Below are 22,459 nucleotides of genomic sequence, written 5' to 3'. Positions count from 1 at the left end.
CCTGATGGCATATTAGAATTTCAGGGGTAAGAATGGGAGACAGGTGATGAGAAGTATAGAGCTTTATGAGGTTTAGAGAGCTGGAGATGAGGCATAGCCCAAGACTCTGAGGCTTCCCGTACAGCTGACATGAACAAGAATAAAGGCCATAAAGAGAAATTTGAAGCAAGAACAGACTCCCTCCAAAATGATGACTCATATACTTGACCTTGCTGGCATCAAAGCTAATTTCTATACTTATAGAATAAGTATAAAATCCCTCCTTCCCAAAATAAGTATAAAATTCCCTCCTTCCCAAAAAAGGACACCACTTTGGAAAGTCCCCAGTTATGTCCTACATCATAAATTTTGTTCTCTGTACTGGATCATTACTATCCACCTGAAAATATGCTACAATATGCTATAATTTCTCCCACTTAAAAAATATAAAAGAAATTATTATTTCTGGAGTTCACTTTTCCCACCAGCACATGACCCAAGTATTTGTTGCCTGTGGAAGGAAATCCTCTTGCAAGAAGTATCCCTATATTCTGGTCAGCATTCTCATGGCCATAATCTAAAGACCTGACCACAAATGTAACTCAGAGGAAAGAAGATTTGTTTTCTTAAGGTTTCGGGTTCGGTCCACGTGAAGCTGTGGACTATGGATCTCACAGCATGGCAGCATGGTGGCAGGAGGCAGAAAGAGGGAGAACCTAGGGGCTGTGCTCCTGGAGGCCAGAAGCAAGATAGAGGAGGAGAAAGAGCCATATATAATCTCCAAGGCTGCATCTCCAGGGACCACTTCCTCTAGCCACATCCTACTGGCCTACCTACAGGGTACCATTATGATGGATTTATCCACTTCTGAAAATACAACACTCTTGACTCAACTACCTCAGCTTCAAATATTAATAAGTGAGCTCTTTAGGAGACATTTTATATCTAAGTAAAACACCCTACTAGCTCTGTCAACTTCTTTCCTCCAGTTATCCCTTCAATGCACTCTTCTTTCAAACTTTCATGCCATCCAATCAGCTTTTAGAGATGGTAATTGATTAGAATAACAAATCCAATGGCCAATTTTCAGTCTTCTTCTTACTTGACCTATTGGCAGCATTTGACACATTTTATTATTCCTTCACTCTTCAATGCACCTTCTTCATTTGTTTTCAGGTTGCCAGGTAATCTTTGTGTTTTTTTCTTCCTCTTTAGTTCTTCCTCCCCTTTCTTTATATTTTCCCTCTAAACTCTTCAAGTGCCCCCCAGGTTAATCTTGTGTCTTCTGTCTACATTTACTTCCTTGATTTTATCCAGTCTGAAAGCTCTATCTATATGCTCATGTTGTTGACACTTTGAATTCTACTTATACCTTTCTTCAAATCAAAATCCAACTGCCTACTTGATACTTCCACTCAGATATCCAATATATTGAACTGGTGATCTCCTGCTACAAATCTCTTATTCAGAAATTTCCATCCTTGGTTGATGCAACCCAGTGGTTATAGCTCTAGCTCCTGTCAATCTCTGCTCAAAGCCCTCATTCCTATCCGCAGAGTGACTCTGAAACTTGCCCAGTGTCATTCCTGTTAGTCAGTGTCAATCTGGAAGCCCAATTCAAATGGTACAATAGAAGCCTGTGCTCTTAACCACTGTGTTAAACAGGTTTTAAGACCATATGCTTAATATGATTACTTCTGTTGTTAAGTATACATGCACATTTGTAAGAACATGCCTTAAAAGATATATTAGGAGCTGGGCATAATGGTGCACACTTATAATTCCAGTATTTGGGAGGCTGAAACAAGAGGTTGCTGAGAGTCTTGCTAAATTTCTGAGGGTCATCTTGAACATGTGATCATCCTGTCTCAGCCTCCCAAGTACTGGGATTACAGACATGCACCACTATGCCTGGCTCTTATTTAGTAAATAAGAATGACTTTTTGCTATTTCACAAATATCTCAAGAATATTAGATTTCTCCAAAGGTAAAAGAAAACATGAACACATTTCTCTGTGCTTAAGAAATACAATAAAAGGGAAATACTCTTAAGGCCATGCTATTGCCTGATAATATTACATATATATTGACACCCATATACTGGAATGAGTGTAAAATGTCTGGGAAAAGAAAAGAGAGCAGAGAACAAGGAGTGCTTGTGCGTGTGTGTGTGGGGGGAAAGACAGAAATTTCCAATTTATGATGATTAAACTGCCTTACTTAGAGTTTTCTTTAAACAAACATTGGCAGGTGGCCCAAAGTCCCAACTTGTGATCATTTGAGCTCTGCTGAAGGACATTAAGGAAGTTATGATTGGTTTTCTTAATTGGAAGCTGTGTAAATCAGTTGTAACGGAGAGAATGACAAAAGAAAACATCCCTTTTCTTATAATGATGTTCCCATCCCTGCCATTTCTCTGACAAATTGTTTTGTTTACTTGCCTCCAGAATATATGCAAATACTTCTGCTCTTTTTCATAATGCTTTTCAAAAAGCTATGTCCTCAGACAAAGCACTGAAAGTAATTCCTTTTTATTTATTTTTTATTTTTTTTCATTTCACATTTTCTTTTATTTCACATCTTATAGATTACATTTTATTAAAGGCACTTATGAAATATCTAATTTCCCAAAATACAATTTAATAACTTTTTCCCTTTAACAGATCTCTGTTTTGTTTACTATGAAAAATAGTTGGTTCTAGAATTTTTTTCTTCCTGGTTATTTCTTTTTTTTTTTAATTTATTTTTTATTGGTGCAATGTATTCATACATCATAGTGGTATAAAGAAAATACTTGACTTCCGGGAAGATGGCGACCGAGAAAAGCGGGGCTTAAGAGTCCCGCTAACAACCAATCTCCATTACCACAAAAAGAGCGCCTTTCATAGCCAGAAAACACCATCACCAGAAAAACAAAAAAAACCACCAGGCTCCAGAGAGAAAGCGGACTGAGAACAGAGCTCAGACCACAGAGGAGACACACGCGCCCGAGGACGCGGCAGCAGCGCCATACTGCCGGCGGCAGCGGCGAACTCAATGGACGGCTACAGCAAGCCAGGTGAGCCGCTGCGGAACAGTCAGGCGGGATCTTTCAGCGCAGACAGCATTTAAAGCTCCCAGTGGCTGAGCTCAGCACATGCTGCAGGGATTCAGAGTGGAAATCAAAACCAGAGAAGAAAAAATACGCCAGCCTCACGGCCGAGGGCGTGGCAGAGGCGCCATATTGCCACCGGCGGCGGCAGCAGCAGTGAATTCACCGAGTCCAGTACAGCTACATCTGCGTACTCAAGAACAGTGAGTCAAATTGCGGGCCACAGAGGAGAAATCCCAGTACTGTACTCCCTGGGACTTGACCCAGTGGGGGAGTGGCGGTGACAGAGATATCACACCATAGGAGAACGTGCAACCTGGCACCCCCCATAGTCTAAAGCAGCCTCTATCGACTCCCTGGGTCGGAGACTCTGTGATACAACCCAGTAAAGGAGTAGTGGGGTCTGAGATAATACAGACTCGAGATCCAGAGCACCTTAAGTGAAGCCATAGTGACCTAAGGGAAGAACCCAGAGAAGGCACAAACCTCCGAAATCATGGGAAAGAGGAATAACACTGGAGTAATGAATGCGCACAACCCCACAACATCAGAACCCGATAAAACAGAAAATCAGAGATTTCTAGAAGATCAAATCAGGAAAATAACTGTAGAAATAATAGAGGTGCTTCGAAAAGAACTCAGAGAGAGCCAAAAAGAGATAAAGGATGCAATTAATGAAGTAAAGGCCTCAATTCAAGGCACAAACAACCGATTAGACCACATGGGGAACAGAATCTCGCTCTTAGAAGATGAGCAATCCAAAAATGAATGCATAGTTTCTAATCTAGAAAAAAATATCCAACAGCAGGAATCTGAAATTGAAGAAATATGGGCCCATCTTAAGAGAGCTAACCTAAGAATAATTGGAATAGAGGAGGGAAAAGAAAGTGATACCAAAGGGATCAACAATCTCTTCAAGGAAGTAATAGCAGAAAATTTTCCAAATATAGAGCAAGAGGTTGATACACAGATCCAGGAAACTTATAGAACTCCCTTTAGACAGGATCGGAGAAGAGGATCCCCACGCCATATAATTGTCAAAATGACCAATGTGGAAGCCAAGCAGAGAATTTTAAAGGCAACAAAAACAAAGGGCCAAGTGACATTCAGAGGCAAACCAATTAGAATCACTCCAGACTTCCCACACCAAGTCATGAGAGCCAGAAGGGCTTGGAGTAACATATTCCAAACTCTGAAAGAAAACAACTTCCAGCCAAAAATTTCCTATCCAGCAAAACTTTCTATCAAATTAGATGGAGAAATAAGAAGCTTCCATGACAAACAGAAACTGAAGGAATTTATGTCTTCAAAACCAGCGCTAGAGAAAATACTCAAAGAGATTAACTACAAAGAAGAAATAGGTAACACTCACCAGAACCAGAGAAACAAGAGTTTCCATCCAACAGACAACTAAGATTGGTTATCTGTGGAGATTCATTATTTATGTTAGTCTTTTACCTATCTCTAAGTTGTATTGTTTGCCTTTATTGTTGTTAATTTTTAGGATTTCTAGTTGGAATATTAATATACCTTCAGATATAGCATTTGGAAATATTTTATCCAATTCTATTAGTAACTTTTAACTCTGTTTACATTGTCTTTGGATATACAATATTTTCTTTTATTTTTTAGGGAGTTTGTATATTCTTCTGTTGCCTGTGCCATTGAAATCATATCCAAGAAATCACTGCCAATTTCAATGTTGTGAGGTTTTATGACCCAGATTTTCTCCTAAAAGTTTATAGTCTTAAGATTTATATTTAGGTCTTTTATCTATTTTGAGTTAATACTTGTATATGGGATTAGGTAAAGGTCCAATTGTATTCTTTTCCATGTAATTATTATTTTTCAACAATATTTAGTTAAAAGATTATCATTTCCACCACCAAATGTTCGTGGAAACCTTGTCAAAAATAACTTGACAATATAGGGAAGAATTTAGCTCTAGGCTTGTATTTAACTCCAATGGTCTATATATCTGCCTTTAGAACAGTACTACACTGTTTCAATTATTGTAGCTTTATATGGTTTGAAATCAGAAAATATATATCTGCTAGCTTTGTTCTTTTTCAAGATCGTTTTGGGTATCTAGAATTCATATTCCATATTAGGATAGATTTTTTTCTGAAAAATAAATATATAAATATATGATAGTTTCACCTAAAAAAACAGAAAAAAATATGCTCTAGTAAGAAAGAAAGCAAAAAGGAATATTGAAATGCTATCTTTAAATCATCAAATGCTTGGTATCAGACAAATAAAACTGTTATGTGAGATTATCATTTTTAATTTTGGATAAATTGCTATAATACTAGATGTCAACCACTAAGCCAAGCATGGGAAGGAGGGATGGGGAGAGAATGGGGTGGGGATCGGGTGGGGGCTGACTGGGCGATGTGTGCATGTATGTCTACAAAAGTTTGTATCCCACTATGATGTATGAATACAGTGCACCAATAAAATAAAATTAAAAATAAAAAAAAAAAAAGAAAATACTTTTGTAGACATACATGCACATCTCGCCCAGTTAGCCCCTACCCGATCCCCACCCCATTCCCTCCCCATCCCTCCTTCCCACGCTTGGCAAGTAATTCCTTTTTAGAGAAATCAGAAACAAGGTTTTTATGATTTTTATATTCCTGCAGCATAGCTGAACACAGTGGCATACTTCTGTAATCTAAGTCCTTGAGAGAATGAGACAGGAGGATCACAGGTTCAGACCAGCATCATCAACTTAGCAAGATTCTCAGTAACTTATCAAGGTCCTGTTTCAAAAATAAAAATAAAAAGAGGGTAGGTTATAGCTCAGAGGTAGAATGACCCTGAGTTCAATCCCTATGGAAAAAAAAAAAGAATTTAACATAAACAAAATTTGATGTGACTAACACCTTAATAATTCTAACTCATCTTTGTCATTTTATAATTTTCCAAGGCATTTTAATACACATAAATTAATTTGGCTATCATAACACATTGGAGAATAAGATAGTGTTACCTGTATTTTATAAATCAGCCTTATCAAGGTCATTTACTTAATGGATGACAGAAAGATCTTGAAACCCTTTAGTCACACCAGAAGCACTTCCCATCCCCCCCAAAGCAATGGAAAGCAGCAACTGTGCGAATCAGCACATCTCTAATGTCTTGAAGTTAATGTCATTTTTTTAAATCAATTTCATACCTCATGCTCCTCAAAATCTCAAGGACAGCCAGGCATAGTGGTGCATGCTTGTAATCCCAGCATTTGGGAGGCTGAGATGGGAGGATAGCAGTTCGTGGACAGCCTCAGTTTCTAAAGAAAGAATAAAAAAATCAGGCTAGGGGTGTAGCTCAAAGGTATAAGGTCCCTCCTGGGTTCCATCTCCAGTACTGCAAAAATATAAATGAACAAATCCAAAATCAAACTCAAGGCCAGTACATCTCGTCCATACCACTCATTCTGGTTCTTGCTGGCAACTTTTTTTTTTTTTTTGGTGGTGGTATTGGGGATGGAACCAGGGGCCCTCTACCTCTGGGCTACACCCCCAGACCTATTTTATATTTCATTTGGAGACAAGGTCTCTTAAGCCAGCTGAGGCTGGCTTCGAACCTGCATGATCTTCCTGTCTCAGCCTCCCAGGCGCGGGGATTACAAGCATGCGCCACCACACCTGGTTTCTGCTGGCAACTTTTAAAGTAAACAAATCTCTTTATTCATACTCATTGTTGTTCTTTTTCACAATTTCTTTCTACTACTGACCTCCTTTGGAACTTTTCCTGAGACACAATAAGAAAGGCCAGATTTCCTAACTATCTTTTGGGGTCTTTAACCAGAAGCAGGTTTTGCAGGATAGCCCTATTTATACTACCTGCTTCCCTTAGAGCTTGTAAAGAGGCTTTCCTGTACCCTCCACATGTGCAGAATGTCCAGCTCCGACCTTCCTGGGGTGCTGACTGTGAGAACCTTCACAAGCAGAGCTCAAATGGACAACATGGCTGAGCAGGTCACATTACGTAGTGCAGACCTGTATCCAGAGCAGTGATCAGACAAGATGCATGTAGAAGTCCTGAGCTGTGTGAAGGAGCCAGTTCATGAACTCTTAACCATGCACTCTCTCCCTTGTGCACAAGCATAAGGCCTGATAAAGTCCCATTCAAATAGAAGTGCTTGCCTCTTCATGATTTCTATCTGGAATTTAAGCTTAACAACCCAAGGCTGAGTTGGTCATATTAAGAGTGGGGCTAATTGATATAACATGCCCATTCTAAGAACCACAGTTTTGTGGTAAATACTCTCATCTACATGCTCAGCCTCTCACAGAGCAATGTCTCCATCTTCTTGCTTTAGTGGAAGCCACCTTTTCTCCAAGGATGTCTTGTCCCTTGAGCTTGACCAGCAAAGCCTGCTCATTCTCCCCACCTCCAACATGAAAGATTTGGCATTCTCCTAACTTCTATCTACCAGGTCCATGTAATGCCACTCCTACCTATTTAGCTCCCAACTCTCTGCCCATTGTTGAGTCTCATGCTAAAACATGAAGCACAATCACAACATTTACCAGCTTCTAGAATATTCCCCAGCTTTGCTCGGAGCTTCAACACCAGGCTTAAGAATACCATCAAATTCAGGTAACTTTCACATCCATGACTAGCAGCTTCTTCTTCTTCTTCTTCTTCTTCTTCTTCTTCTTCTTCTTCTTCTTCTTCTTCTTCTTCTTCTTCTTCTTCTTCTTCTTCTTCTGCTTCTTCTTCTGCTTCTTCTTCTGCTTCTTCTGCTTCTTCTGCTTCTTCTTCTGCTTCTTCTTCTTCTTCTTCTGCTTCTCCTCCTCCTCCTCCTCCTCCTCCTCTTCCTCCTTTTCCTTCTTCTCCTTATCCTCCTCCTCCTCCTTTTCATCCCCCTCTTCTTCCTCCTCCTCTTCTCCTTCTCCTTTTCTCCTCCTCCTCCTCCTCTCCTCCTCTTCCTCCTTATTTTTCTTCTTCTTCTCCTTATCCTCCTCCTCCTTTTCTTCCTCCTCCTCTTCTCCTTCTCCTTTTCTCCTCCTCCTCCTCCTCCTCCTCTTCTTTCAGCACTGGGAATGGAACTCAGGGGCATTCTACCTCTGAGCTACACCCCCAGCCCTATTTTTTTTTCTTTATTTTGAAACAGGATCTCACTGAGGTTGCAAAGGGCCTCACTAAGAGCTGAGGCTTTCTGTAAACTGTGGTCCTCTTGTCTCAGCCTCCCAAATGCTGGGATTAAAGGCATGCACCACCACACCCGGCTGACTCACAGTTTCTTAAGCACCTCCAATATATTCCCTTTGCCTTCATTCCTCCCTGGCATGACTCCCATGGCAGGATCTTAACATACTCTCCACCTAGACTCTTTTAAAACCTGAACTCCAGTGACCCTTCACACCTCTGGGAGCGCCTACAGTAGTACCTTTCATACTCTCCTGACTCTAAATATTTCTGATCTTGACCTTTCTCTCAACTCTCAGATACCTCCCCACCCCTCTTCATTTCCTTCCCCAAATCCCATTCACCCCTTGAATTGTTTGGGGGCATCTACCATACCATCTTGTGGCAATGCTTCCAAATATCTTGCTATTTCCTGTGGTTATGCTGGTTGGTTACTGGTATGGGCTGGGAGTCAAACTCCCTCAATTTAAAACCCATTTTTACCATATAGCAGTGATTCAATCTTTGATCCTTTAATATTTCAGGGTTTCCATATCCCTATTTGGAAGACAGAATAGTGGTACCTATATCTCATGATCATCACAAGTTATTATGAAGATTGAGATAATACATGTAAAGTTCTTAGGACAGTATTTAGCACACAAGTGCTTAATGAATGTTAACTAATATTCCAACTGAACTACTTGAGCAGCCTCTAAAAAAATCACAGAACCAATGTAACAAGTACAAATGCAAACCCAAATATACTAAGCAAAGCACAAACTGACAAAAAAAAAAAAATCTTCCTTTTTCAATCCTTTGCCTACATACTCTCAGTTTGAGACTCAGGAAAATATCCCTCTGGGGCCTGAGACCCTCTTATATCATTATATTAGCTATTTATCCTCTTCACCATAAAAAAATAGAATTCACAGACTAATATTTTTTATTCCTAAGGTAAGAGCATCAAGGATATTAAGTGACCTTTTTCAAGAAGATAGATTTGAAAAAAATGCAGAAAACACAAAGAGGCACAAAAGAAATAACATGAATGAGCTGAGCGTGGTGGTGCACGCTTGTAATCTCAATACTTGGGAGTCTGAGACAGGAGGATCGCAGGTTCAAAGCCAGCCTTGGCAACTTAGTGAGACTCTCAGCAACCTAGTGAGACCCTGTTTCCAAATAAAAAAAATAGACTAGAGCTAAGGGTGTAGCTTAGAGATGGAATGCCTCTGAGTCCATCCCCCGTGCCACCAAAAACAACAACAACAACAACAACAAAAACATGAATGGCTAAGAAGCATATTTTTAAATGTGCAATTTATTCGTAATTAGAGAAATAAAAATTAAAACCACCATAACGTATCTGTCAAAATGGCATTATTACTGCATACCTAACAAGGTCCAGTATTATTCCTAGCATGTGTTTAAACCTGGGTTTGATCCCTAGCATCACAAATACACCCATGCACACACACATATATACACAATACACAACACACACATACACACCCAAAAATAGTCATATTTTTCAATATAGTAGCCACTGGTCACATGTAGCTATTTAAATAAATTAAATTTCAGAAATTTCAGTCCTCCAGTTACTATATATATATATATATATATATATATATATATATATATATAATCTTTTTTGGTGGTACTGGGGTTCCTGGAAGCCCTTCTACCTCCGGGCTACACTCCCAGACCTATTTTACTTTTGGAAACAGGGTCTCCTAAGCCAGCGCGGCTGGCTTCAAACCTGTGCAATCCTCCTGTCTCAGCCTCCCAAGCGTGGGGATTACAAGCGTGCGCCACCACGCCCGGCTTCTCAAAGTATATTTTAAGTATCTAAAATAAGTGTGGAAGCTAGTGGCTATCAAAAAGGACAGAGAACATTTGTGGAACATTTCTATCATCATTTAATGTTTTATTGGGCAGTGGTGATCTAAAAGAGAAACAAAAATTTACCACAAATACCCTATCAAGAAATACTGTTTTGATGTGTTCACTGAAAGAGCAGGGAGGTCCTTAGGGAGGTTTATTCTGAACCAGTAGAGATTTTGAAATAGAAGGTAAAGAAATAGACCTTAGAGTTTGGAGTGAGTTGTGAAGGTCATTTTTCTCAGTAAAGATGCCTTCTGTTAGAGGATCATTATGGATAAAGCTATAGGCAAGGAGGTAGAAACAGAGATGTGATGTTCTGAGGCTTTCCCTTGCTCATGAGAAAGAAAATTGTCCTGACTGAGCAGAAGGAAGTGGTCAGAGGCTCTTTTGATTCTCACACAGGAGCAAGAGTGGTTGCCCTTATTTTGAATTTTCTGGAACTTCCCTTGCCTTCTGACCTCTTCACCTTCATCTATCTGATTAAATTGGTAAAAACAGGTAAGGCATCCTGGGAAGAACACCACTCTTGGTCCCCTGTCTGCTTTAATAGATTCTCAATGCCTTTGCCAAAAGAAAATTAATTTTTTTTTTTTTTGGTTTTCTTTCATCTGTCTCCAAACTTTAAAAGGAATCTAAAAAAGGAAAATCAAATTAAGGGCACTCATACTTCTCACACCAGTTCAGAGTGGCCTGTAGGTGAGGATGTATCTAAGTCATTTTCAACAGATTTTGAAAAAACATTTTGTTGGCCCCTCCAATCCAAGTCCTTTGGTAGGGATTTATGAAGTGAGGAATTAAGAAACAACGAAGATTGCTTTGTGATAATTATCATTAGGAGCTAGGTGGCAGAAAACTTATTAAAGGTTAAGGTGTCAGGAAGCAGATTGAGACAAATGTCAAAAGAAGGAGACTATTATTCATAGAACAAGCAGAAGGATTTAAAACAGAAGAAACTGGTAGATGAAGCTCAGAGTGTTCTCTAGTAATAGGAGCAGTTTCCATGAGCTGATGAGAAAACACGAGGTCAGCCACAGGTAATGAAGAGGGAGTTCCCAGGGCAGCAATGAGAACATAAACACTGAATTTTGTTTAGTGTTAGGTATGTCATCATCCTTTCACAAAAGTAAAAAAAAAATTCTAGTACGGGCATACCTTTTCGTATTGCCCTTTGATGTACTGCACTTTGCAAATACTGCATTTTTAAAAAACAAATTGAAGATTTGTGGTAATCCTGTGTCAAGTAAGTCTATCAGTGCCATTCTACAATAATAGTCATTGGTGTTTTTAGCAATCAAGTATTCTTAAATTAAGTCATGTATATTGTTTCAAATATAAAGCTACTGCAAGCTTAATAGACTATATAATTATATAAGCATAACTCTTACATACACTGTGAAACCAAAACAGTCTTATAAGTAGCTTTACGGGAGTGTTCTGGGACTGAAACTGCAGTATCTATGAGGTATGTCTGTACCCATCAAATGCTTGATGAATGAATCCTCATGGAAAATCACATTGAATGCATAAATTCCTTTATTGAAAATATTGGGATAGCACTGCATTACATATAGTCAATATCCATAAATGAAGGGTCACACATTTCTGATTGGACAATACTGTTTTAAATAGAGAACACAGCATCTGGATATGCTCTCACAAGTATAGTATCATGGACTAAACTAGATAAGAGAGAACTATATGCAAAATGACCATTTTCTTTATTAATAGCATATGGTTGCAAATGGCGTAAATGGTAAACATGACTATCATGAGACATTCCTGATATCTCACACCAACTTATTTTTCAATGAGCAGATTAAGATTAAACTGCCACGATGTTGTTAATTGAGAGTTCTTAGTACAAGAATTTGGGTGCAGAGTACACCTGTCTGAGCTACAGATATAAATTTTTATAACATTCATTTAAAATTGCACGGAATGTGAATGTAGTAAAATAATTGTTGATCTGACAGGAGGCCACTGGATAATCTGTTTGTTCTCTTAAAAATTGTCTAAAATTGGAGAATCATCTAAAGGAAATATTTAAAGATATTTTTAAATGCAGATATGTAAATACTACCTGTTATAAATTTGTTCTTTCAAAGATCATTGAGGAAATAGTTTGTGACAGACCACTTCTCAGCTCTGGATATTACTTAAAATTATTTTCCATTATCAGTCTTTGGCTTTCATAAAAGTCTGGCAATTAATAATATTATGTTTTTAACAAGGCTTTCTTATTATTTTAATAAAATGTTTTATAATGTGAAAATGAGCTTATATTTTAAAAATAGGTTTTCCTTTTTATTCAAATTTTGGTATGAATGCATTTATTTCCATTGGTATTTTTTCCTAAATCGTGTCTAGAAACCAAGATAATTGGTGCAATTTGACATTTTTTGTTTAATTTTTAAAAAGCAGAAATTAAAATATTCAGTTCCTTCTAAAACAGAGGCCTGCTCATTAATGTAAACGTTTCGGGGTGAAACTGTACAAAAGCACTATGAAAATAAAGTTTTTGTTATTACCATATATGATTTTACAGGAAGTATAACATTTTCTTTTTAGAAGCAGGGTTTGTTCTAAGTCTACGTTCATAAAGGTCTCCATTTTGATAAATGTCAACTTATGGCTGTGAGAGATGATATATTCTGTTTATACAAATATGTTCAGGGTAAGTACTTTAAAATGTACCTTTTCAATGACTAAATAAAAGGCTGGCTGATAATAATCAAATCAATGAACATTGGTAATGAGCTTTTAAAAATTCAGAAATGTGTACTGCTTAAGACCTTCACCCTAAACAATCAGGGCAAAAAAAAAAAAATTCAATATAAAACTATATAAATCAAACTTTTTCCCAAAACAACACAAAGTGTATACATTTTTATTTTATGATTTAACATATGAAAAGAAAAAAACCTGCCAACATATTTCAAATGTATCAGAAATAATAAATAAAACAGTTTTAAAAAATCATATATTCCCTTTAAGTGCTCTGTCTTTTCAGTTTTTCTAGATGAGACTAACCTTTGCCATGGCGAACAATAGCTGTACATTTTGGTAGTGAAAATTTATGTTGATAAATACACAAGGCATGTATATATTTCCACAGTATTTTTTTTTTCACAGTTACCAAAAATAAAAATTGCATTCAACTCATTATACCAATAGACAGTCTAGTTTCTCACTGCATGACTTGGAAGAAGTGGCAGTACAAATTCAACAATCTGGACTTCAAATGCCTTTCTTCAGTGTCTGCACTCCACGCGTACCTTTCTGGCTCTTTCTGCAAGGTGATCATGCTCTGAGATGATGGCAGAAAGAAAGCATCGTGGTGGGATGAGGCAGCCAAGGCTGGGCTTGTCTTCTGGCCAGCTTTAGGAGGGCTGATCCAGCCCAGTCTTTTTAATGTCATGATTTAAGGCAGTCCAGATTTCACTCAAATGTCCATACCTCCAGGTCCTGAACTATGAAGTCTTCCTTTTTGGAAAGAATATCATTATTGAAAGTGCTGCATGAGTTGCTTCGTCCATGGTATAAATCAGCATCTAGCCACAAACCAAATCTTCCCCTGAAAAGAAGTTAAATAAGAAAAAGGTGAATACCTGAAATCTTACATGACAGACTTTCTGGTTTTCCTTGATCCATCTTCTTTTCTTTATGCCACAAACCTCTAAACCACTTGCAAAATATGGTGAAATAAAATCTTGCATTTATTTAATTTTTTAAATTTATTTTATATTATTATTATTATTATTATTATTATTATTATTATTATTATTTTGGTGGTACTGGGGGTGGAACCCAGAGGCTTTTTTTACCTCCGGGCTATACTCCCAGACCCATTTTTAAAAATATTTCATTTGGAAACAGGGTCTCACTAAGTTGCTGAGAGCCTCACTAAGTAGCTGAGGCTGGCCTCAGATCTATGCGATCCTCCTGTCTCAGCCTCCCAAGCGCGGGGATTACAAGCGTGTGCCGCCACGCCCGGCTTTGCATTTTATTTCAACAACCACTTTACTAAAAGACCAGTGGTAGTAGTCTCTCATTTAGGCATATGAATAAATAATTTTACCTTTGATTCTTAGTGTCATGTGTTAGTCTACTGTTCTAATTAAATAAAGCATGTTACCAGCTAAATCAACAGACACCCAGGTTTGAGTTACCTGGGTCAAAAAAGACCCTCTCAGGTCAAGTGGCAAAGTGAACACAACAAAACCTTACCCTCCACCACCAAGTTCTAAAGAACTCATGTCTCCATTGATAAAATATGAGTTTTCTCCACTCCACTTAAAGACCTAGGGGCAGAAACACAAAACAAAGAAGAGACATTTTAATCTGGAAAATTATCAAAGAGAGAATCTTCCATAGCACACTGTATGGAAGAGAGCCCCCTCACCACTTGACTGAGGTTCCTGACTACAGACCTGGCCCATACCAGACTGAGAGCCCAAATTGTTTAGGAAGTAGAAAAGACCTTTCAGTTATACACTGACTCTGAGTTCCATTGCTTCCTTGGGTCCCAGATTGCGCACCTTCCAATGCCAGAGACCCTAAGTAGTTTTCAAGTGAGAATCATAGGTGTGCGGGCCCATGCTTGTAATCCCAGTACTTGGGAGGGCTGAGACAGGAGATTTGCAGGTTCAAGGTCAGCCTCAGCAACTTAGGGAGACTCTGCTTCCAAATGAAAACTAAAATTGAGCTGGGGTGTAGATTAGAGGAAGAATGCCCCTGGGTTCAATCCCCAGTGCCAAAAAATTAAAAAAAAAAGACAATAAAATGCTGACCGTGCTGGAATGAGTTCAGACGAGCTTCTAGGCTAGTTGCTGCCTTGTCTGATTGCCCCCCCCTCCACTGCTGCCAATATGATTTTGAGAAATCAAATACATCCTCCATCCAATACCTTGAAATTAGGGCTAAAAGTGTAGAGAAACGTTTCACCCGTGCCGTAATAGTGGTCACTGAACTTGAAGGGATGAGTTGCATATGCTCCAAAAATCTGTCAAAAGAAATGCGAAATGTTACCTGCTTTGAAACCTAAGCCTCCCAAAGAAAGGCTTTCTGAAATAGTTTTGACATAATCTTGTTCTGAGACATCTTTATACCTCATTAGCAAAGATTGTTACTAAATTGGAGCTCTCAAGTAAAACAGATATCCAGACAAAAGAATCAACTGTTCCCTACTCTAATTAGAATCTGAGTGGCCAAGTTTTCCAGTATGCAGGAAATCTACCAGAGAAGTCAGTGATGTTGTCCATCAAAGGCCAACAATCTGTCCTAATTGTAAGACTGGCACAGAGAAATGAGTTCTTGGTGTAACACAGTCTCACCTCTATGTGTTTTATAAGTGGAATCATAGCCAGACATTTCCTGAGAAAAAATAAACTTTCCTCCTCTTTTTTTTTTTTTTTTTTTTTGGTGGTACTGGGGTTCCTGGAAGCCCTTCTACTTCTGGGCTACACTCCCAGACCTATTTTTACATTTTTATTTGGAAACAGGGTCTCCTAAGCCAGCGCGCGCGGCTGGCTTCGAACCTGCGCAATCCTCCTGTCTCAGCCTCCCAAGCGCGGGGATTACAAGCGTGCGCCACCACGCCCGGCTTTCCTCCTCTTTTGATCTGTAATAATGAGTTATTAATATGCTTATCAAAATCTGAGTAAAGCTATAAACTAAACATTGTAACAAATATATCTTAGTTTGAAATGACTTTTAATAAAGCAACTCCATAATATTATGGACTAAAAAAGTGAATGAGGTGTGTTTAAATAAAATGATTCCTCCATTTTTTTTCTTACTGAGGAGGTGGAAGGAGAACCAAGTTACATGAGGATTAATGTGCTGCCCAAGCACACTGGGATTACAGGTGCATAAGCATTACCTTAAATGTAGGTTATGTGAAAAATGTCTTAAGATTTTTCACAACAATTTAAATTGGATCAAGATCACTGTGTGTTTTCTTCTTTTCCAGTTACATTTACAATACTCAATATTGGAGCAGAAGCCTAGAAACTCCTTTTAACCAATGTTCTTTATACTTCTTGCTACCAAAGTTTTCCCTAGAGCTAAGAACAAAGAAAAACAAAACATCTAAAATTATTTCCTCTTAGCCAGGTGTGGTGGCACACGCTTGTAATCCCCGTGCTTGGGAGGCTGAGACAGGAGGATCGCGCAGGTTTGAAGCCAGCCTCAGCTGGCTTAAGAGACCCTGTTTCCAAATAAAATATAAAACAGGTCTGGGAGTGTAGCCCGGAGGTAGAAGGCCCCTGTGTTCCATGCCCAGTACCACAAAAAAAAAAAAAAAAATTATTTCCTTGTTGTCCAGAAAGCTTTGAGTTAAAAGAACTAAAATACAATAGACAGACATCTATTTTGTATATGTATGGGGGTATTAGAAATTGAATTCAGAGGCATTCTACCTCTGATCTATACTACCAATCATTTTAATTTTAAATGATATATTACCATATACTGTTCTTGAACCTAGTATTCTCCTGCCTCAGCCTCCCAAGTACTGGGATTACAGGCATGTGCTACCATGTCCAGCTCAGATATCTATTTTTAGATGCGTGGCTTGAAAATATGACAAGGAGTGTAATAGCCATATGTAGAAAATGGGTTATTTTCCAATGGATCAATAGGAAAAGCTATCCTTACTTTGTGCTCTCAGCAAAATTCTAAGTAATTACATTCTTTCTTAGCTATTTTTTTGTTAAATAATTTTTTATTGCTGCATTGTAGTCATACATCTTAATGGGATAAAAAACTTGTGGAGATATACACGCACACATCACCCAATCAGCCCCTACCCAAACCCTAACCCTTCCCTCCCCCTCTCTCCTTCCCATGCTTGGTTTCTTGATTAACTTTGATGTTTTTTTTTCTCTTCCATATATGGTCAAGTTATTTTTGCCAAGGTTTCCAAGAACATTTGCTGAAGGAAATAATAATCTTTTCACTAAATATTGTTGGAAAATAATAACTACATGAATAAGAATAAAACTGGGCCCTTACCTAACACCATATACAAATATTAACTCAAAATAGATTAAAGACCTAAATGTAAATCTTAAGACTATAAAGTTTTAGAAGAAAACCAGGGTCATAAAACTTCACAACATTGAAATTGGCAGTGATTTCTTGGATATGATTCCAAAGGCATAGGCAACAAAAGAATAAACAAGCTTCATAAAAATAGAAAAATATTGTACATCCAAAGACAATGTAAACAGAATTAAAAGTTACTGATAGGGTGTATTCATTTCGAGTCACCCCTCCATGCCAGTCTGGTATGGAGCTGTATTTCTATTTTCTGTATTTCTATCTTTCTAATAAACTTCTTTAAATCTTCAAAAAAAAAGTTACTGATAGAACGGGTTAAAATATTTCCAAATGCTGTATTTGAAGGTATATTAATATTACAAATAGAAATCCTAAAAATTAGCAACAATAAAAGCAAACAATACAATTTAGAAATAGGTAAAAGACTAAAATAGATAATCTCCAAGGATTTTTATATGACCAATAAACACATAAATAGCACTCATCATTATCATAATATAACTAATCATTAAGGAAATACAAATAAGAACTATAGTGAAATACTACTTCACATTTGTTAGGATGGCTACTTAACATGAATTATCTTGCTATTTTAATCAATCATGGAAATCCATTTAAGAACTAGGTACTAGATAACACTAAAAATTACTATTACTTTTGTTGGCTATATAAGAAGATGAGACAATATCTATTGTCTTTTTTCTATTAACTTATTTAGAAAAAAATTCATAAAACAACATGTATGTAATGATGTTATTTGTCCTATACCATCTAAAATGTGATATATTTAGCAACACTAGAACAAATAATCTATAGGAATAAGTGAAGACAATCAGAAATAATAAAGGTTAATTTTCCCTAGAGCTGTTAAGAAGAAAAACAGAACATCTAAAATTATTTTTTCTTTCTCCAGAGATCTTTCAGTAAAATAACTAAAATACAATTGGCAAATATCTATTTTGTATGTATAACAAAACCTATAAACACATATTTATTCTCCTTCTTTCCCCTGGGGCCCTAATCGCCTCTCCAGCACAGCTGTGTGCAGGCAAGGGATGTAGGCAATACTTCAGCTACCTGGAAAAACTCTGGTGCAGCGGTGGAATTTATCTCTGCAACTATCTCCAAGCCCAGACTTCACTTTCTCCAGTGTTTCCAGCTTTAGGCTGTAGGGTACCATTGCAATTTCCTACTCCACAGTCAGCCAAAGAATAAAAATCCTTAAAATGTGACTATATTTAGAGGTCTGCTTCACTATCTTTTTATAGATGATTGTGAAATATATAGGGGTGGCATTATGTCATGATTGAGACTTAATTCAAAACACCCCAGAAAAGAACAAAATTAAAGAACAATGAAGTAAATGTGACAAATCCAGCTAGCTGTGGAATTTGGGTGATGGATGGATGTTCATGAAACTAGTCTCTCTACTGTGGCTAGATCTGAAAATCATCATTTAAAAATATCCTCACCAGGCATGGCGGCACATGCTTGTAATCCCAGGACTTGGGAGGCTGAGACAGGAGGATTGCAGGTTCCTGGCCAGCCTCAGCAACGTAGTGAGGCCTTCTGCAACTTAATGAGACCCTGTTTGGAAAATAAAGAATAAAAAATAGGGTTGGGTGTATAGCTGCAGAGAAAAAAAATACTCTCACTGGCCTGCACGTAGTGATGCATGCCTGTAATCGAAGTACTTAGGCTGAGATAGGAGGATCAAGGTTCCAAACAAGCCTCAGCAACTTAGAACACACACACACACACACACACACACACACACACACACACACACACACACTTCTGTCTCAAAATAAAAAATAAAGAGGGCTGGGGATGTAACTCGGTGGCAAAGGACCCCTGGGTTCATTCTTTGGTACTGTAACAGGACTCACCTGATTATCCATATCTTTGATGACCAATAAGACAGGGTTATCTAACGATGCTGATTTTCGATACAGAGTTTTCAAGCTGGTCCCATGCTCTATTGTGCTGTAGGCCAGTCTCCACGGATACCCTTGCACTCTTGCTGGAAGGCGTCGAGCCAGCTGCCAATCCAAGGAGAAAGATGTAAACAGACAGTCCACTACAAATTGCTCAGGAACTGTGGCTCACTCATAATTATATACTTACTTACACATTGTTCCCTTTTACTCTGGCAAATATTTTCTACAATAAACCAAGAAAGAGAATGAGAAATCAATGCTTAACAGGGTTTACCTTGGTAGGGATGCTGCCTGAGGATGCTCCCACTCAGGGCCTGCTGGGGGTTCCTGTGCCACTGTACCGTATGTTGCTTCATGAGGGGTATACATTCTGAGAAACGTGTCATCAGGCAATTTTGTGGTTGTGTGAAAATCATCAAGTGTATTTTCACTAAGGTGGTTACAATTCACTACGCAATATAATCTTAGGGGGGCATGTCATATACATCATTGACAGAAACGTCATTATGTAGTGCCTGATTGTACATTCAAACACACAGGTCAAGCACATACTTTTCTTTCCTTTACATTTTTGGGAGGTGCGAGGGATTGAACCCAGGGACATTTTACCTTGAAGTTATACCCCCAGACCTTTTTATTTTGAAACAGGGACTTGCTAAGTTGTTGAACCTCTTCGAACCTTCAGTTCTTCTATCTCAGCATCCCAAACACTGGGATTACAGGTGTGGGCCTCCAGACCTGGCTCCAATTGTTCCTTCTAAAGCTTCCAAAGCTTAAAGCTGCTACCGACAACTGTGGCACACACAGAAGTGAGAGCAACAAGACACAGGTGCTCGATGCTAGACTCTAGTCTGTGGTAGTCCGTGCACTTAGCACCTGCACCTTTTTGCTACATCAATGTTTAGCTTAAACTTAGCTGCCATAAATACCATATGTATGGATCTTCAAAAATATTACTGAAGGAGGCTGAGAACTGCTAAGTCTTCAGAGTGCTAGACTGTGTTACAGCCAGGGCCAGCCTGAACCCCACCTCAAGATCTGCTGAGTTAAGTCTCCTGGTTTTCCTGCAACTTCACTGGCTCATTTGTAAACTCAGGAACGGGACTTCACAGTTCTTTAAGGTCCCTGAAATTCAGGTTTCTAAGAAGTAGGAGCGATTCCATAATAAGGTTTTAGATAAAAGCCCTCAGTAGTATTTCATAGATTTAAAGTAATTGATTTTCAGAAAATATGAAATGCACAAATTACAGGAAAAGATAAATTCTTCCTACAGGCAGGCATTCTTCAAAAGGCAAGAAGCTATATTTGCTCTATTACTCTTGCTGAACCCTATATCTTATAGCCACTGGAAGGCTGCAATAACCAGTGGGAACAAACTGGGATCCTTCTTAAGGCTATTAGGATCGTGGTAGGACACTTACATTTCTTTTAGGAAAAGAAATGGCTTTCTCTTCAGGTGTGAGAGAAGGTAGTTAGTGTCTGATCCCCACAAGGTGGTGAGTAGGCCGCTGTAACTTTGAAGAATAGGAGAAGGGAATTCTGTCTTGGTTGGTTCCTACTTTCTAACTTGGCTCATCCTTCACCCCGAGAAAAAAGAGCAAATATGTTCAGAGACGAATAATGTTCTCCCAGAGCTTGGAGAGCCCCGCCCCAAGCACCCAGAGGGGACCCACCTGCTCTATGTGCATGTTCTCCAGCAGCGCGCTGTGGGGCTGCAGGATCGGCAACCCCTCGTCATCTTCATCCTCGTAGTAGCTGCACGTGCTCTTCCTGCGCTTGGCCTCCTCAACGGTGATGATCTGAGGTGGGAAACAAGCAAGCAAGGACAAAGGATGATGCCGGCGGCTCTTCCTCAGTTGCTAACAGAGCCACCTCAGGTCCGCAACTGCCTGAAATGGTGGCACTCAGAAGGCAGGAGACAAGTGAATCAGGACTTTGGGGAAGTGGCTGATTTTTTCAGCTCCAGAACAAACGCAGAATTGAAGACAGCGTAGCGGAGGCATTTAATGCATATGAATTAAAGCCATACACTTCCCAGTTCTGCTACAGCTGCCGGCTGCTCTCTCTCTCTCTCTCATGAGTGAGAACTGTTTGTAACTCCACACCCAATTTATACCCTTGAAAATGGTCTCAATTATTCTACTTTAGCCTGCATCTAAATTTAAATTTCCAAGGAAATAAGCAGCGATCATTCAGTGAGTAAGACTTCTATAAATAGGGAGTTTCGAACAATAGGTAGTTTTAATCAACGCTCCTGGTGTTTTCTCTCAAGGCTGTGCACATAGCAACCAGGCTTGACAGAAGATGAATGGCAAGCACTTATCAGCAGCAAGCAGAGGAGAAGCAGGAAGCTCTGCTCTAAATCACAACTAGGTAACTAGGTTATGATTCCTTATATACAGCTCAGCATTCTTTCCTTCTAAAGTGAGAAACATTACATTATACACAACATTTATTATGTACAAACTACTAACATCCTTCTCACTACTGATGTTCTTCTCACATGAAAATCCTTTTTTTTGCCCAGGTGCAGGCTGAGACAGGAGGATCAAAAGTTCAAGGACAGCTTCAGCAAGTAGCAAGACCCTGTTTCAAAACAAACCATAAAAAAAGGGCTGGGGTGTATCTCAGGGGTAGAATGCTCCTAAGTTCAATACAAGTAACATGCATGCACGCACGCACACACACACACACGCACGCGCACACACACACACACACACACACACGCACACAAACACACATACACACACACCTTTTGGCCTTTTAAAATTCTGGATAAGTCAGCCGGGTGTGGTGGCGCACACTTGTAATCCCAGCATTTGGGAGGCTGAGACCCGAGGATCGCAGTTCGCGGACAGCCTCAGCTACTTAGTGAGGCCCTCTGCAACTCAGTGAGACCGGTTTCAAAATAAAGAATAAAAAATAGGGCAGAGGCTGTAGCTCAGAGGTCGAATACCCTTGGGTTCCATCCCTAGACCCGCAAAAAAAACTCCCCCCCAAATAAATAAAATTCTGGATAAGTCATTGTATTATTTTGAAGTCAAGTTATATTAGAAAGAAAAAAGTCACCAAAATGCCTATGTACCCATATTAATGACTTCTATATTATAGAGAGAAAGCATTTAATTTATATCTCATGAAAGTTGTTAGCTATTGCATTACTCCGTTTCCAAAACATACAGTGACATCTATAAAGTACTCACTGCCATCTGGACCAGAGTTCTGGTAGGAAAATTAGCTTGTAAATTTTGCCATCCTCTGGAGGAGAATATATGTAGAGAAAATCCTTTCAGAGAATCACAAATCCAGCACTATCAGTGAATTAGATAAAGCACCATTTTTTTTTGCATATTCTACATTT

General features: G+C 38.7%; 1 protein-coding gene across 4 annotated transcripts in view; it reads right to left on the bottom strand.

Annotated features, from left to right (window-relative positions):
* Positions 1–13,393: 13,393 nt before the first annotated feature.
* The window catches only part of NCOA7 (nuclear receptor coactivator 7), a gene marked incomplete at its 5' end in the record, with an annotated part of 136,793 nt that continues 127,727 nt past the window's right edge, over positions 13,394–22,459 (bottom strand). For all 4 annotated transcript variants that reach the window (XM_080700627.1, XM_080700628.1, XM_080700629.1 and 1 more), the window contains 5 exons: positions 13,394–13,670; positions 14,324–14,397; positions 15,003–15,098; positions 19,048–19,200; positions 20,772–20,897. In XM_080700627.1, coding sequence (XP_080556753.1) covers positions 13,535–13,670; positions 14,324–14,397; positions 15,003–15,098; positions 19,048–19,200; positions 20,772–20,897 — 585 coding nt within the window. In that variant the 3' untranslated portion in view covers positions 13,394–13,534. The remainder of the gene's footprint in view (positions 13,671–14,323; positions 14,398–15,002; positions 15,099–19,047; positions 19,201–20,771; positions 20,898–22,459) is intronic.

This window comes from Muscardinus avellanarius (genome assembly GCF_963383645.1).
Source record: "Muscardinus avellanarius genome assembly, chromosome: 8".
Taxonomy (NCBI): domain Eukaryota; kingdom Metazoa; phylum Chordata; class Mammalia; order Rodentia; family Gliridae; genus Muscardinus; species Muscardinus avellanarius.
This window is presented reverse-complemented; position numbering and strand designations above follow the sequence as displayed.